Below are 17,540 nucleotides of genomic sequence, written 5' to 3' on the forward strand. Positions count from 1 at the left end.
TGTATGCAGTGTTCACCTTCTCTAATTCCACTTATTGAGCATTTATTAACTATTCAGGAGTATTCAGAGACTAAAAAATTGTTGTGATATTTGCTACAATTGTAGTACGAACAGAAGGAACAGTGTCTAAACAGCAACATAGGCACATAAAGGTAAGCACTCGCCCAATGGAAAATTGTATTTGAACTACTGATCCCAACACTATATCATAATCCACTTCTAAAATTCACTGTTTCCAAAGCAGTCTGCAGATTTGGTCTGGAGGGCTGCTGTTAGGGAAAAACAATTTAAAATTCATGTGTCCATGGCATATTTTTGCAATCCTTTGGAACTTGGTTTATACCAATTAAAAGCTACCATTACTGCAGTTATAAGCAAAACAAACAAACAAAAACTTCTCTGGTTTTAATTATGCAGGTTGCTATTGCAACAATTAATGCAAGAGATTTGTTCAATTAATTTAAAATTGAAGAAACTGGCTAACACAATGATATAGGGAATATAAGTTGGGTCTCAAACGCCTGATTAAATATTTTGTGAACTTATACTGTATTAACATTCCCTGGTTTTTAAAAATTGTTCCACTGAAATGTTGCTTGATTGCTGAAGTTTAGCACACTTGGAGTGATGTAGGTCAATTTTAATGCCTATTAATAATTACCAAATCACAAAGAAATGTGTCTATTAAATTAAACATTTTCATATTGGATCTGTTATTTCATGACAGCTTTTTGAATTCTCAAGAATAAACCTATTTGAAAACAGAAGTATAATAACCCAACAGCTTCTGCATTGCTTAAATACTTATTCTAAGTAGCCAAGTGAAAGATTTGTGAAGATGTTTTCCTCAATTTCATTTCCTAAAATTAAGGATCAATCTATATTTTGCAAGGTATCCTGGGAAAATAGGCACTATAAGCAATTAAAACAAACCAGTGAAAAATTTGATAAAATGTCTGATTTATTATATACATGACTTGCTTCAGATTGCACTCTGAACGTGCAAAAGTATATGCTTTGACAGCACCAGAAAACAGTTATGCTGAACAGTTTTTACCTGATTTATCACATTGTGCAAAACACAATGAGTTTCACAAATACGAAAACACAGTCTCTAGAAGCATTCGCAGTAATATGCTAACACTTGATTGTACTACTCAACAAAATAAATAGAAATCCAACATAGTCATCACATATTCACTAGTCTGTTCAAAAATGTATTTTCTTTCCAGTGTGTTTTGGTTTTTTGCTAGATATGTAGAAATAAACTTTAGCTACAGGGCTAATTGATGTTACAGAAAGCTAAATCAGTTATGCTGGTTTATATAAAAATAAGGTTTTAAATATATACTTTAAAGAATTTTTGAAGTACATAACAAAGTTGCTCACTAGGCCTTTCCACAATACAACTGCCCTGGCCTTTAAGTACAGCTGTAACAAAACACATAGAAGGTAATTTTCAAATGAAGTTTAAATCAAAGTGCCCTTAAGTTTTATTTAGTAGTATCAATAAGTATTAACTACTATAGCTGTGCAAAGCAAGGCATGGAAAGGCTTTATGAAAGGAATATTATGTCAAATCATCAAGCTTAAACATAGTATCTTTGATACCAGAATTAACCCTTTATTTCATTCATACATTCAAGGAAATAATTAAATTTATTTTTAAAACAAGGCACATCTTTCATTTACTGGAACAGAATCTGATATTCAGACTGGAGATTCGCTAATACAATTTGTGAAATCATCAATGCAATGCTTAAAAGGAAAAAATATATTCTAAAACTTTTGCCTGAATGTTTTATGTACCTTAGGGAAAACCCTGAATATTCCAATTCATCTTGTTGCCAAAAATTTTTATATAAGGTGAAGAAATAAGTGGGGGGGAGGCACACAATGTAAACACATATTACTAAATAGTAAACAGCATAACACCTGAAAAGAGAATACAATTATGAACGACTACTTTGGAGTACATGATCAGGTTAGCTTTCATGAAAATTACATGAAATGTAAAATTTAATAGGTTAAGTGCATTGGTGAAAGATAGCAATATTTCCAGTTATCTTTTACAAGAGAAGTAACACTGAAGTGTTTCAAAGTAGAGTATTAAATTAATCTCGCAAGAAGTGGTCAAATTATGCAAGCAAGGCATAAAGATTTGTGAGAAATCTAGGAACAGAGTTATGTTACTAAAAATTCTTTATCAGATCCAAGGCTTGCTGAGAAGTATATCTCAACTAATGAACAGCAACTTGATCATGATTCCAACAGTTGCTGTCTTGGCAGACAAACACAGAAACAAATGCATCTGTTAGACTCACACACAGTGAGAGTTCCAAGACAAAGCAGTTGTGTGGTACATAAAGTATACAGGGTTCTGTTAAAAAATTAAACAAAGATCTCTTGTTAAATAACAAGTTAATTGTAGGAAACCAATTGCCCAGAATTTCTATTTCATGAAGGTACAGCAAAGGCAAATGGTTCTCCAGAGAGCTAGAAAGGCTGAATGGTCTCTTCATTTTTTAAAAAAAATGTTAAATTCCACTTTGTCCCACCTTGGCCACAGGGGTGGCCAAGGGTAACTCTCCAGATGTTTTTTTGCCTACAACTCCCATCAGCTCCAGCCATTGGCCATGCTGGCTGGGGCTGATGGGAGTTGTAGGCAAAAAACATCTGGAGAGCTAACCTTGACCACCCCTGAACTAGGAGGTTGGATTTCTTCTTTCCAGATAATTTTTTTCATGGTAGGAACTATCAGTGATTGTTGCTGTGACAGCATGTTATGGATACTTGGCAAATAAGACATGAAATGCTGGACTGAAATTAGGATTCTGTACACACAGAAAAAGGAAAATCCTGTAGGACAGCCTCTTGCAACATGCACACATGGGGTTAGATCCAGACTAAATAGTAAATTTCCACGGACTTCCCCCTTGCTGCTGCAGCTCTGCCTTGTGTTGTTCCTATGGTCTCTATACTATAGGATAAGTATTTCAAAGATCACTGGGAGCAGGGAAGCAGGAAAATTCCATTCTGCTAACAGGAAATTTTGTCTGGATCCAACCCATTATGGGTTTTACTTTTGATTGAATCTGTGTGCAGTTTCAAAAGAGACACATGTAACCTCTTCACAAACTGAACAGGTAGATTTTCAGCAAACAAAACAGCTATTAATGAAATTCAGAGTAGCTATCCAACTCCCTAAGCAGAAGAACACAGAATCAGCATGTTTGTTGGAAAAATCTGGTACTAGTGGTAATATATACCCAGCAGGCTTTGGAGTTATTAACATAGCATGCCAAATCCAAGATTGCAGACTGAAAAAACTGGGTTTAAAATATGCCTAAAATATTCCTTACATTTAAGAAATCCTTATAATAGAAATTATATTTATATATAAGAACATTGCACATTCATGTTTTCCAAGGTAATTTTTTTAAATTTTCATCTTATTTTTGGCATAAAATTTCAGCTTGAAGAGGCAAACAAATCTTTTGGCCCTGTTTATTATTGAAAGAACTTCTGACCCTTGTTGCCTGATTCTATCTTCTGCATTGTAGCACAAGTGAGCATCAAGCGCTGCACTCAGTGCCAGCCTCCACAAGATTTCCATCTAATGCATGCATAACCTGCCCCCACACACCCAGCAGTCTATTCACAAGACCAGAGAAAAAGCCCCATAATAATTACTACCAGCAACGGAGCTTAGCAATGGGATGGGAGGGGGGTTACATCAGTAATTAAAGTGTTGCTGGTCAGGACTGTTATCTTGTCTCATACTGGATTGTACTGCCTCCCTTTATTCTACACAAGCAACTACAGCGGAGAGAACTGGGCTACGCATTAGTGAAACAAAACTCCTGATCTTTCATCATGTTACTTCTTCAGAAAAGCCAGTTCTCCTACCAGAAAGGCCAGCACATATTTCTATTGCTTTCAACATCAATAACAGCAGCTAAATTTTGTCTGTGCTTTATCTAAACAGAAAAGTGTGACATTTTAAGATTCTTCACTCAGGACACACTGTGTCTTTTAGAAGAGAACAGGAACAATATTCTTTATTTTCTCAGGAAAATGAAAAAAGCAGACTGGCATACTGATGTGTGGGGCCCACTTGCTGCAAGCCAGTGCATAGTCAGTCAACAGTCTGCCAGCATCCTTCAACTACTTTAAGCAGTAGTAACATTCATCCGCTATCTACTCCATCTAATATGCTCCATTAGTGCATTATTTATTTGTTTTAAAAAAAACTGTGGCAAGTACTAAAAATGATTTGAGGGTCGACCAAAAAATAAAATAAAAATCATATTTCTGTGTTTCATCTCTAATTTATTACCCTTTCATATAAAATGTAAAACTAAAGCTGAAATCTGGGTCATGTGGAAGAGCTGAGGAAAAGAAATGGAAGAGCAACAGAAAACCCTAGTTACGGCAAACTGGTTAACGTGTTCTCAACTTTTTGGCCTGCTTCTTGCGTTTCAATTCCTCCTCTTCACGTCTCTGTTCTTCAAGATCTTCTAGCATTCCAAGTCTCAAGCTGCAGAAAAAAGTTTCAGGCATGCTTCATTAAAAGAAAAAAGCAGTGCATACACAACAATCCCCACGAGAATAAACTTCTAGCTACCCTAAATCACCTCTCCAGACCAATTTGATTCATGTCACTAAAAAGCAGGAGGCTGAAGTTGGTTCCCAGTTCCTATTTGCTCCTTATTCATGAATTCAGCCAAAAATAAGTATTGATAAACTTCTGAAGATATCAGCCAGGATCCAAGGAGCTGCATACAGTCACTGAAAGGGCTTATGCTTATATTGGGTTTTTTTACTACTTACCTCTTGGCTTCCTCCTTCTGCTGCTCTTTCCAGCTACTTTCCATGTAACGTAAGGCATAGTCGCTTTCATCTTTATACCTAAAAATAAAAACAAAAGTTAAATGCAAAAATATTCAGAGGTGAAAAATATAAAATCAGATTACCTTATAACAAGAATTGCATACATTTCAACAAAAGCAGACCATTTCAACTAATCCTTTTGTTTCAGGATTAGGCCACTCATGGAGATTAAAACTTTAATTATGTGCAGTTAGGCAAAGTTCTATATTAATCTTTTCCAAGAAACCCAAAGTAAGCAAAATAAAACTCTTAGAGCAAATTGCAAAATACATGCTTTCAGAAAATATGGATGTACAAGATTAATTTAGCATATTTTATCCATTATTATAATAGGGACACAAATAATTGAAAACTCTTGGTCAACACACAGCGATTGCCTGTAAAACAATCAATGTCAAAGGTGAAATTCAAGTGAAATTATGAAACAATATCACAAAAAACTGCTACTTTTATAATATTTTTGTTTATATTTTTTACAGTTCATATACATATTTTAAACCAGGGGTGGCCAAACTGTGGCTCAGGAGCCACATGTGGCTTTCTCACACGTATTATGTGACTCTTGAAGCCCTCACTACCCCGTCAGCCAGCCTGGAAAAGGCATTTCTCTCTTTCAGTCATTTCACCAAGACAAGACAAGATAATGCATTTAAAAGTTAAAATTGTTTTCTTTACACCTCTCCCTACCCCATCTATTGCCTGCCTGCCTGCCTTCCTTCCTGTCTTGAGGCTCTCAAACATCTGACATTTATTCTATGTGGCTCTTATGTCAAGCAAGTTTGACCACCCCTGTTTTAGACTGTCATAGCTACATAATGGTGAAATGAACATCACATTTAGAGTTAATTTTCTCACTTAGAGCGATCATATCCAAATATTTCTCTGATATGTTTAGAGATTTCTTCTTGGGGCTCCCCTTCATCATCAATAAAGTCCTCCATTTCAGAGTCTTCATCATCATCATCTTCATATGGCCTTTTAGAAGTAATAGGCAGAAAAGACCTTGGAAAACCTGAGGAGAAAGATACAGGAGAGAGTTATGTCCTTGAAAGGGCAGCTGCTGTGAGAGCCCTCTCCAGCCCCACCCACCTCACAGTGTGTCTGTTGTGGGGGAGGAAGGTAAAAGATTGTGAGCCGCTTTGAGACTCTTTGGAGTGGAGGGCGGGATATAAATCCAATATCATATTATTATTAACACAAACACACGACTTGTCAAAATCTTTCTTAAGCAAATCACCACACTGTACCATCCACATCTGCAAACCCAGTGCAAAATTGAACACGTACAACTTGTATTTTGATTTCTATTTCCTTTACAAAGTTTGCAACCAAGGTTGAAATCCTGCACACACTTTCTTAAAGCGAGTCCCAATGAATTTAGATGAATCCCAGATTAAATTAGAATGCTCATTTTTTTGAGGAACAGAAAAAATAATTACTTTGTTTAGCAGAGCATTTGAGACTACATCTCCCAAAACTACAACAGAACAAACCTTGCCTACCAACTGACTTATAACAAAGATACCTTGTGGGGGAATCCCAGGTCTTTGCTGTGGTCTCATTCCATTCACCAGGCCACTAGACAGTCTGGGGACCAGATTTTTAGATGAGATTGTTTCTGATACAACAGTGCACTTCGGTTTTACATTTCCTACTGAAGCACTGCTTGGCCTGCCTGGTCCAGGCCCCGAGCTGCTTCCTCTTCCCAGTCCACTGTTTAATGTGCTACTTGGCCGCCCAGATCCAGTGCTTTGGCCACTACTAGGACGCACTGGTCCAGAACTGCTTCCTGGTCTGCTGGGTACCGTAACTACACTACTGCCCGGCCGCCCAGGCCCCACACTTGAGTTGCTGCTTCGTTGTCCAGATCCTGAGCTGCTTCCTGATCGTCCAGGTCCCATGCTTGAACTAGTGCTCTGTAATCCACGTCCAATATTCAAACTGCTGCCTGGCCTCCCTGGTCCTGTACTCAAATTGCTCTTTGTTCGTGGAAGAGATTGTCCTGTGCCAGAACCACTGCTTGCCTGCTTGGAATGTTTAATACTTTCATGTTGGGCAGCAGTCATGCTAGATGGTTTTACATGGCTAACAGTTTTCTTAAGACTAGGTTCTTTAACAGATGACTCTTTCTGAGCCCCATCATCAGCTGTTTTCAAGACTGGGGTATGAGAACTCAATCCCATTTTTCTTCCTCCACTGACTGGAGCTTTACTATGACCAGTGCTAGGTGAACTTTTTACAGGTCCCTTGAGTGCAGGTTTTACTTTCTCAATGTGTTTAGGTTTGGAGGACAATACTGGTCCTTTGGATGTCTTATCATGACCACTTTGGGAGGAAAGGCTTCCCTTTGAGAAGGAATGTTTATCTGTGGAATGCTTGCCATGTTTAGCATTTAAGGACTCCTTCTGTGAAAGGTCTTTTTTGGAACAACTAGATACCACAACATGTTTCATTTCTTTTTCTCCTTTCTTCTCCTTTAATACAACCCCTTTTCTGTTTTTTCGCTCCAAGTATTCTCGTTCTCTCAGTTCTTCTGCTGTCATGGGTCTTTCTTCTGTCTTTTTTACTATTTTTATTTCCACTGGTTCATACTGTTTTTTTTCAGCCAGTTTAAGAAGATCCATAAAATTCAGATGTGGGGGTGCAGTCTTGGGAGGTGCCTTTGGTTTCACTGATATTTTGGATGGCTTTTCTTCATAATCTTCAGATTCATGTTCAGATTCTGTCTGACTATATTCAAATTGCTCCATTTTATCACCTGTCATACACTCCACTACTTCTGCATTTCTATCAGACCTGCTTTCACCAGTCAGCCTTCTTTTAGGTTTTTCTTCAACAGGAATGCCATTATAGCCACGGAAGTTGTCCTTTGTTCGAGAAGCCATAGCTCTTGCTTTTCTGTCATGTTTCAGTTCCACGCGCTTAGCTAAAAGTCCTTCTTTTCTTTTCTTTTCCTCTAGATCTATAAAACAAGAAAGCTTTTATATAAAAACCCTGCACACAAGAAATCCCTGATAATTTGAAGGATACAACTTGTGAATTGTATACCATAACCAGCCTTGAGATTCTGAATGTATATTTTCTTAGTAATTAAAAAACCCTCTATTCTCTAACTAAACAGCAAATGAAACCCTGAACTCAGAGAAAGGTGGGTTAAGATGTTATAAATAAAGTTAAAGACAGCACCAACATTTTAGTTAGCCTATTTTAAACACAAGGACTTGGAGCCAAAGAAGTGCACAACTAGTTTGATGTGTCCAAGACCTGAGGATTATGTTTCTTGAATAGCAAGTCACATGGCAATCCACTTTTGAAACCAAGGAGGCTTTCAAAAGCAGTTTGTGATATGGCTCAGAGGCCTGCTATTCAGAGGAAAAGGTTTTTTAAAATCCCAGTGGACATGCCCAGTATATATTCAATGTAGCTCTGTGAAATATGAACAGAAAGAGTAGTTGGGGCATTTAAAAATGCTAATAATATGATATTATTTTTGAATTAGTTTGCTTTTAAAAACCTAGAAAGCAGATCAGTTTTTGTAGACTTTAGTTTTTAACTATTTGTGTACTTAAATGCATACAGACTCCCCTCAAAACGAATATGAACTTTTAGCAATTATACCATTGCTTTTATATGATTCTGAAAGCCAATGCAAATACACATACAAAAGAAAGAGAACTATGACAGCAATACTTAATCATTTCAAAAGATCACTCTTCAAGGTAAGAAAATGCCTAATTGTAAAATATACCTTTTTTCCTACGGTCCTCCTCCTGCCGCTTGAGGAATGCTTGCACTGCTGCTGAGTGAACACCTTTTACTTTTGGATCCTTTTTGGGAGGGCCTACTGCCAAGCTGTATCTTTTCTGCAAGAGAAAGGAAGTTTCCAGTAAATATGAAACCTAATAAGTGTTTTAAAACTAACAACATATTTCTTAAAGCAACTGAATTTAGTGGAGCTTATGTTCTATAACAGGGGTGGCCAAACTGTGGCTCGGGAGCCACATGTGGCTTTTTCACACATATTGTGTGGCTCTCAAAGCCCCCACTGCACTGTTGGCTAACTTGGAGAAGGCATTTGTCTCTTTAGATCACTTCTCCAAACCAAGCCAGCTGACGGCTTGGAGAATACATTTACAGTTAAAGTTGCTTTCTTTCCACCTCTTCCTCTGTCCTCCGCTCCATCTATATTTGCTTTCTTTTCAGCTTTCCTTCCTTGTGGCTCTCAAACATCTGACATTAATGTTTTGTGGCTCTCAAGCATTTGACATTTATTCTATGTGGCTCTTATGTTAAGGAAGTTTGGCCACCCCTGTTCTATAATGTACCAGCAGAATTAACAGTTGTAAAAAAAAAAACACCCTACAGTGGAAGCTTGCATACTCTTTGACTGCTATATGCTCACATGCCCAGATTGAGGAGTAATACTGAGAAGCATACTGGAAAACTCACCAAGAGGACAAGTTACTTACTAACAACAACAAAAGACACAAGATGGCTTCAAACAAACCATGACAAAGATGCTTGGATTACGCTGAAAGTGACTCATTTCCTTTCCTAAAACTTCTGAGTATTGTCAGACTGGGGAAGAAGTCACAGCCAGTGTTCCATCTAAGCTGAGTTAGTGTGAGCTAGCTCACAGATTTTTAGCCTCCAGCTCACACATTTTTGTCTTAGCTCAGGAAGGATGACCCCAGAGCACAATAGTTTATACAGTAGCTCACAACTTTAATGCCCATAGCTCACAAAGTAGAATTTTTGCTCACAAGACTGCAGCTTAGAGGGAACATTGGTCACAGCATATTACCTTGTCCCACTTAGACAATACCCAGAAGCACCAATTACATTCCCCCTCACTGTCACAGCTTCTTTGATGAGATAAATGGAAGAGAAAACAGAAACGAGAAGAACCAAGAGAAGTGTATAGTTTTAGATACCAAGATACAAAAAGTGTGAGATGATAATGTGTATTTGTATAACTGCTGGAGGAAGATTAAGGGATCTAAAGTTTTACAGGCATCCATATGGTTTGTTCACGACAATGAGACCCTCCCCCAACTCACCCAAAGTGCATAAATTTACCACTAACATACAAACAATAACACTGGTAATAACTGACAAAATATTATTGCTTATATAATTTTATTATATTAACAGTGTTTAAAATCTAAACATTAAAATACTTAGAGATTTTAAATGAAAGTTGCTGAATTTATATTTGTCACTTGGATCTACATATTCCTAAATTATCATTTTATCTTCATCTAAATGCTTAACACTGCAATCTACGAACAATTTTTTAAAACTTCATTTATACTCTGCCTTACTTCCCAATAGGGACTTCTCATTGTTCTCTGTCTTATTCACACAACAACTCGGAGAGGCAGGTTAGGCTAAAAGTGTGGGGGTGTCCCAAGGTCACTCAGCAAGGTTTCATGGTTGAGTTGGGATTTGAACCAGGGTTTCCCAGTTTGATACTTTAACCATGCTTCCAACCTAGACTCCCACCAGTCCGGCTTCCGCCCAGGCCATGGGACGGAGACAGTTCTGGTCGCCTTAAAGGATGACCTCCAGCGGCATCTGGATCGAGGCAGCTCGGCAGTACTGATGCTATTAGACCTATCGGCTGCGTTCAATACGGTCAACCATCAGCTGCTAGCCCACCGCCTTGCCAACGCAGGGATTCAGGGGCTAGCCTTACGGTAGCTTTCATCTTTCCTATGTGGTCAGGGACAAAGGGTGTCAAATTGGGGGAGAGTCATCCTGGAGACACCCGCTTAACTGTGGTGTGCCTCAGGGGGCAGTCCTATCCCTAATGTTGTTTAACATCTACATACGACCCCTTGCCCAGTTTGTCCGGAGGTATGGGCTGAGTTGCCATCAGTATGCTGATGACACCCAGCTCTATCTACTGACGGATGGCTGACCTGACGCTGTTCCAGAAAGCCTGGATCAGGTGCTGAAAGCCATGGCTGGTTGGCTTAAGCTGAGCCAACTGAAGCTGAACCCAATGAAGACAAAGGTCCTTTGCCTGAGTATTCCTTATTTTAAACATGGGTGCCAAATATAGGTTATCTGTTTTATTCTGCAGCATCCACATTAATGCTTATGCAGGGACAGCTTTCCTAATTTGCTTTTCCTTATACAGCTAAAACAAAATCATTATAATTAAACTTTTAAGTGACAAGTACACTTCAAATAAATTACAAGCTACTTTATGCTATGAATCATTGTTTGCTTGCTGAACTTTGCTTTGACTGAAATTCCTGTGTCATGAGATGAGGAGCACCAGAACAAAGCTTAAAAATTCAACCTTAATAAAACATACAATTTTGATCAATCTTACCGCAATCGTGCTATTAAATTACAGACCAGGTAAGCATGAACATTTATTACCTATGTGATAAAGCAACACCACCGATCAGCCTTCAAAGAATTATCCAAAAGTTTGCCCCTTAATGAAAAAATGCACAGGTCAAGCTATCCTCGTGTGTATTTTACAGCTGTAAACAGTGATTATCTCTTTCTGAGCAGCCAGATAGCAATTCTATAGCTGAATGCTACAAAAATGTGCAAGCGGGCAATTGCTGTATCACAAAGTGTAGGACCTTCAAGAAATACACATGGTTTAAAAACACAAAAATCTTTAAAACCTCATTTTAAAACTGGATTACATATTACAACCTTTAAAATACTGGCAAAAAATAAGCTTTGCAACTTTATTGGTTTCTGGGTTGGCATTTATTCCCTCTTAGAAAGAGAAGATAAAAAACAAAAACCCCTTCAAACTGAGAGTCTAAATAAAGAGCACCAGTTTCCAGCGCTTCGATATTACTGAACAATCTCTTAATAATTCTGAAAAAATCACTCAGCCTTGACTGAACTACTGTCATACTGAAAATGATCTACTGCACCCAAAGAAGCTGAGGGGGAAATTATTATAGGGTCTCAAAGTTAATATTTAACCTATTAATTAAACAAAACTATTTTCAATGTTTTAAATGCCACAGTTCAGTCTCAAAAACACTTATCTTTTATATTAGACCTTGACCCTAGTCAGTTTCAATGAGACAAACCTGTGTGTACTTTTACAAGGATTAGTTTTTAAATATAGCCAACACAGCCAAGCATACTTGGGTCAGACAGAGGCACCTGTAGTTACAGCTGAATGATCAGAGAAGCTTACTAGTTGCTTCATTTTTGAAAACAGCTAATTATTTCTTAGTGCAGTTTTCCTTAGGGAGATGAACTAATAGATATACTTTTAGAGAGACATGATGCAATCTTTTTTTAAACTTCTCATCAGACAGCTTCACGTAATTGTGTAAGAACTCATATTCTTTTTTTGTTTGTAAAAATAATATTACAGATTTATATCACATTATTATATACTGCATATCCATCACACATTCATATTTACATCTCAATATACTAAATAAGCAGAACAATATGATTAAATACAATAAAATTCAATCACACTCAACTAAAAACAAAGTCTTCTATCAAAACTGCTGCTTATAAAGACAACCTTAATTACATGTACTATTGCTCTCTCTTAAAAAATATCTTAGGATGTCTTCCTTGGCTTCCTCTAAATTTACATCTATTCTGGTACTAGGTGAATAGATGCCAGGTTTCAACAAGCCTTTCCTGAGTGTTTATTTTACCCTCACAAATCTTCTTATATGCTGTAATTTTATTTATCAGGATGACATGCCACATCTTATAAACCCATATACCCACATTAGGTAGGTAGAACTTACATTTTCCTAAACAGTGCTCTTGTCAACTAGAAAATTCCAAGAGAAAACTCTTTTGCTTATTTCCTAACAATGTTTCAAGTACTGCTGTGAACCAAAATACTATTATTTAAGTACAGCATTACAGAAACTGAAGACCATGCTTAAGAATCTGAATGTTTCTTGCTAGGTAGTATGAAGTTTTAAAGGAGATCTTTTGTACCACATCAAGGTACAAGACTGGGGAAGGATTGAAGAGGCAAAGCCTATTCCCTAGTTGCTCTCCCTGTTGAGGCAGGAAAGAAACTGAAGAGGTTGACTCCCACAGGCTGAATTTTTTCCGCCTGCCCTCCTGGTTGGATAGTGGGGATCACCCTTCAAGATGCCCTCCACTTCAGAGGGAGAGCCTTTCAGCATCTGTGCTAAGATTCCCCAAGACGTATTTGTTGTTCTATTATATTTGAATTCAGCATCACCCTAAGGTTTTTAAAATAATATCTGGCGGGTCCTCTTTTCTGTGATCACTGCAGCAAAGACTGCTGTTGCACAACAATGGAAGACATTTCAATATCCTTCCATTCAAATGATCCACAAAGCTTTCAGACATTGTACAAATATATCAACTGACTTTAGTAACAAGGTAAAGATAGAAAAAGATGGCTTCATTGGACACAATGAGAAATGTATGCTTCTCCAAAGAACTAGATCAGGACAAAAGATTAAAGCTTTCAGACATTGTACAAATATATCAACTGACTTTAGTAACAAGGTAAAGATAGAAAAAGATGGCTTCATTGGACACAATGAGAAATGTATGCTTCTCCAAAGAACTAGATCAGGACAAAAGATTAAAGAGACTATTAACTGGTATCCAAGTCACAATGCTACCTGCCCCTAACAGGAAAGAAGTGCAACATGTGTGAAGGATTCCTACAGGGTCGTAACAGAATCCAATCCCCTATCTCCTTGGCAGTGACAGAATAGTGGTGCCAGGCCTTTGCAGAACATGGAAGATATATATATTCCTTGTCCAACTCCACTTAATCCCCTTAAACAAGAGAAATATAGGACACTGTGTAGACCTCCCTTTTCCATACAAACCTTGCATCTTAACATTAGGGAGGGGCTGTGGCTCAGTGGTAGAGCATGTGCTTGGTACGAAGAAGGTTCTAGGTTTAATTTCCAGCATCTCCAGTTGAAAGAACAAGAAACAGCTCTGCCTGAGACCTTGGGAGAGCTGCAACCAGTCTGAGTAGACAATACTGACCCTGAAGGACCAAGAGTCTAATTTAGTATAAGGCAGCTTCATGTTTGTGTGAGAACTGCTTATTTGATGAAATGGCAAAGTGGGAGTACATGGTTCAGTCTGATTCTATGGTGGGTTGGACTGAGCCAAATCTATTTTATTTAGTCTACTGTTCTTGAAGATTATATTCTCCCAGTATACATACTGCCTGAAGCTTCTTTGATAAATCAGCTTGATGTTCTGGTACTTATACAGCTAACTCTAAGAAGAATTAAAAAGGAATATATTATAGCTAGACACAATTTGCACATTTCAGAGAGGAAAGCATTAATTCTAACAAATACCTCAACTAAAGGAATAATAGCCTTCTACAGTAGGCTCCTCTTATATTTTTGTTTCCTAGAAACCTCTACATTACAAAAATATAGTTTTGAAACAGAGATACTGAGTTAGAGACACAATTTGGATCCTGTGATTTACAGGATTCAGCTCTAGAATTTCAAGAACATTTTAAAACATCAGTTCTACAGAAATCAAGCTTTACAAAATCTAATGGGTTGTGCACTTGTAACAATGGTTTGTATCCTACCACTTTGTTTTGAAAAGTAGAAAACCTTGCTCTACAGAAATGGCTCTTCTGAAGGAAGGCTCCTCAGGCCAGAAAGAGGTTTCAAACTTTGCTGAGTGAAGTGGTAGAATATAAGTCTCTGTTTTAGTAATTTATTTTTTATTCTGTGTTATTTAATAGATAGGATACTTCACTAATGTAAATAACTGATTTCATATCCCAAAGAGCTTCCCCTTGACTTTCAACAGCACAGATATGAAAAAGAGGGAAGGAGTAGGTTGGCAAGTGTGACAGGGAGGAAGGGAACAGAGAAAGGAAAGTTTACATGAAGAAATGCAGGCATATGTACTTGTTTTTCTTTACAGCTAATGACCCAACTAGAGAGTTAAGCCAAAGCTTTCATGAAAGTATAAAGAAGGATTTGAAGGGTTTGGGGAAAGCGGGGCAATACCATTAGAGTGTCCTGAGATCACTCAATAAACTCCTGCCTTTTTACTAGTCAGTTTAACACAATGACCATGGTCTTAAAATTACTTCACTTAGAAGCCCACTGATTACAACAAAGCATTCTCATTTCATGCACTCTCTTTAACACAGTCATCATATGATACAACAAATCTTTATCTCTTTCTTTTCATCTCTCCTGTTTTTGTATGCCATTTCTTGAAATACAACCACAAGCTCAGGTAAATAAAACATTTTAAAACCTCCAAATCTGATCAGAACCAGTGAATGTAACAATTATGTCTTAAGTACGATCTGCAGGTGCATACATTAAAGTTAGAAAGGTTGAAATTGCAAGAGAAAATGAAGAGGAAAACAAAATAGGATTAAAAAACCTTAGCCAAATCTTATTTTTAAAAGTTTGACAAACACAGCCACAGTAAGTTCTCTCTCAGTCTTGTTTTGTGAAGGGATTTATTATCAACTGGAAAGAAGGGGAAGACATTTCAACACGTGTGTGCAAGCAGTTGAGCCAGAATAGTTCTAACTGGCTTCTAGCCGTCCCCTCCGGCAAAGGAGGCTGAAACGGAGAGTAAGAACACATCAATACGCGACCTGGTCTCTGCAGCTAAGTTTTAAAAAAGTATTTTAAACAGTTCTTCGCCCGCCGATGCTGTCAAGCAGGACAAGTAACCTAAGACTGGCAGGGCAACTGCATCAGCTGAAGGCGCCGTGTTTGCAATGGGGAAGGGGGGTTCTCTACCTTTCCATGAGAGAAGAGAACAAGGGGTGGAAATAATGGCTGTCTCGTCGAGCCAGCGCCCGCTGCCCCCTCCCTCCAACGACACTTTCCATTTACCCCCCACGCCACCTTCCCCCTCTCCTCCGCGCTGGCTCTCACCGGCACTGAGCTGAGCCCCTGCTGTTCCGACGCCACCATCAGGATCTCACTGAAATCCATCCTGGCCTCGGCAGCCCTTTCCCCGCAAGGCCCGCGGGCTGAAGCGACGTACAGATCCGCCCCCCGCAGCTATTTCGTGTCCGGCAGACAGAAAAGTTCCTCGCCCCCTCCGCGCTCCCACTTCCGGCCTTTAAAGCGACTCTCCCCACCCTTTATACCGTAGCCTACTTTTTCCTAAATGAATGTCATTTCCGGCATTCGTGCTTTTCGCGAGCACGCAAATAATCCCTTCTTCCGGAGCGTACGTGGCCATAAACATCACGTGACGAGAACTAAAAAAAAATGCTGCTAAACGAAGCATGTGTTGGGGGATGGGCAGGTGGCCTTGGAAATGTTGTGTCAGTTCAGCCCTTTTCAGAGGTGGCGCTTAAGCTTGCCTGGGTTCGTTTGTAGCTAGGACGTAAATTGCATCGTTAGATGGCTCTTTTGTTATATTTCTCCAGGTCACAGCTTGAGTATCAGGTGAAAAAAAAAAAGGGAGGTGTATTGAAATCTGCAAGACCCGATCTTGCCACTCCAATCTTAGCTCCTTTCTTTGGTCCTTGTAAGCCGCACACTACAGCTCTTGTTTTTACAGGGTGCTGTACAAATTATTCATTGCAAACCAGGTTTACCAGAACATGTGCGCAGCAATCCAGAACAGGGGTCCCCAATGCATCAGTGACTAGTACTAACACCTTTTTTTGGAGCTTAGCAAGTGTATTGTGTTTTTGTTTTTTTTCGAACATGTAGGGTCAAGTCGGGTTTTGGGGGGGTTGTTTTTCCTTCTTCATTTTTTAATAAGTTTAGTGCAGGATTTTTATTCAAATATCAGCTGCATATCTTGGGAATAATTTATAATTATAGCTTTGAAAAAATTAACAGCTGCCAGGACTGCAGGCTAAGTGATTGTTTAGTGACTCAGCAGCAATATTGTCTTCTGCTGGGACCTTAACTTACTTAAGATTCCTAGAAATAGAGTGACTTGGGACTGGTTGATTTTAGATTACTTTAGACTTAAAGATGCTTTGCAGTAGCACAGAAGGCTCATGGCTGCTTCCTCATGTGTTTGGATCCAAGCCTCATTTTCTACTGGCAGAGGAACTCTTCCATGGGGAGCTGTTTCCAAATCCCTCCTCCCATTTCCCATCCAGCACTGTTCCTGGGGGTCCTATGACCCTAAGGAGGAGTACTTCAGGTAGCAGAGTACTGCTCAATGAGCAAAGCTCTACAATTAGTACTTTGGATCTGGAACTAGCATCTTTATTGTCACCCTGACACTGTCTATATCCATTCCAACTGAACTTTCAATCGCAAATGTTTTTTTCCTTCCCAGTCTTGCCTATCCAGGGTAGATGACAAATAGCAAGATAGACAGCAAACAGGTAGAGCATATAGTTTCAACACTGTACCACACCTGGCACACACCTATAAATCTTTAAGAAAAATACCAGGTCTGCTTAGATCCTGCAGCTGTGTTATAAATACGGCACCTTGACATTAAGAAGCATTCTTAAGCAAGACGACTGGTCATTTCTCAACATGCAGTGGATACCATCAGGATGCCCTTCACTATTACTATACAATTATAGTGCTGCCTTTGCACCGTTACTATAATGTTTTTCACCATTACTGTTAGTACTCCAATGCACTCAGCCAGGGTTCCAGATGTAAGTTCCCAGGATTCCACTGCAAACATAAAAATAGGAGAAG

At 38.6% G+C, this 17,540-nt stretch overlaps 1 protein-coding gene across 1 annotated transcript; it reads right to left on the reverse strand.

The window, feature by feature from the left end:
* Positions 1–943: 943 nt before the first annotated feature.
* On the reverse strand, positions 944–16,117 carry SPTY2D1 (SPT2 chromatin protein domain containing 1). The gene is made up of 6 exons (XM_060262842.1): positions 15,789–16,117; positions 8,642–8,756; positions 6,419–7,855; positions 5,749–5,905; positions 4,834–4,911; positions 944–4,540 (listed from the first exon to the last, which is right to left on the reverse strand). The coding sequence occupies exons 1-6, from the start codon at positions 15,846–15,848 to the stop codon at positions 4,444–4,446; spliced, it is 1,944 nt and encodes a 647-aa protein (XP_060118825.1). The 5' UTR covers positions 15,849–16,117; the 3' UTR covers positions 944–4,443.
* Positions 16,118–17,540: the final 1,423 nt, after the last annotated feature.

Source organism: Heteronotia binoei, chromosome 21, assembly GCF_032191835.1.
Source record: "Heteronotia binoei isolate CCM8104 ecotype False Entrance Well chromosome 21, APGP_CSIRO_Hbin_v1, whole genome shotgun sequence".
Classification (NCBI taxonomy): Eukaryota; Metazoa; Chordata; class Lepidosauria; order Squamata; family Gekkonidae; genus Heteronotia; species Heteronotia binoei.

Excerpts from the sequence above, each read along its gene's own strand:
- SPTY2D1 (XM_060262842.1), bottom strand. The coding sequence starts at position 15,848 with ATGGATTTCAGTGAGATCCTGATGGTGGCGTCGGAACAGCAGGGGCTC. Across the intron at positions 5,906-6,418 it reads ACCTGGGATTCCCCCACAAG|GTTTTCCAAGGTCTTTTCTG; the intron begins GTATCTTTGTTA and ends CTTTCTCCTCAG. Across the intron at positions 4,912-5,748 it reads TTTGGATATGATCGCTCTAA|GTATAAAGATGAAAGCGACT; the intron begins GTGAGAAAATTA and ends TTTTATTTTTAG.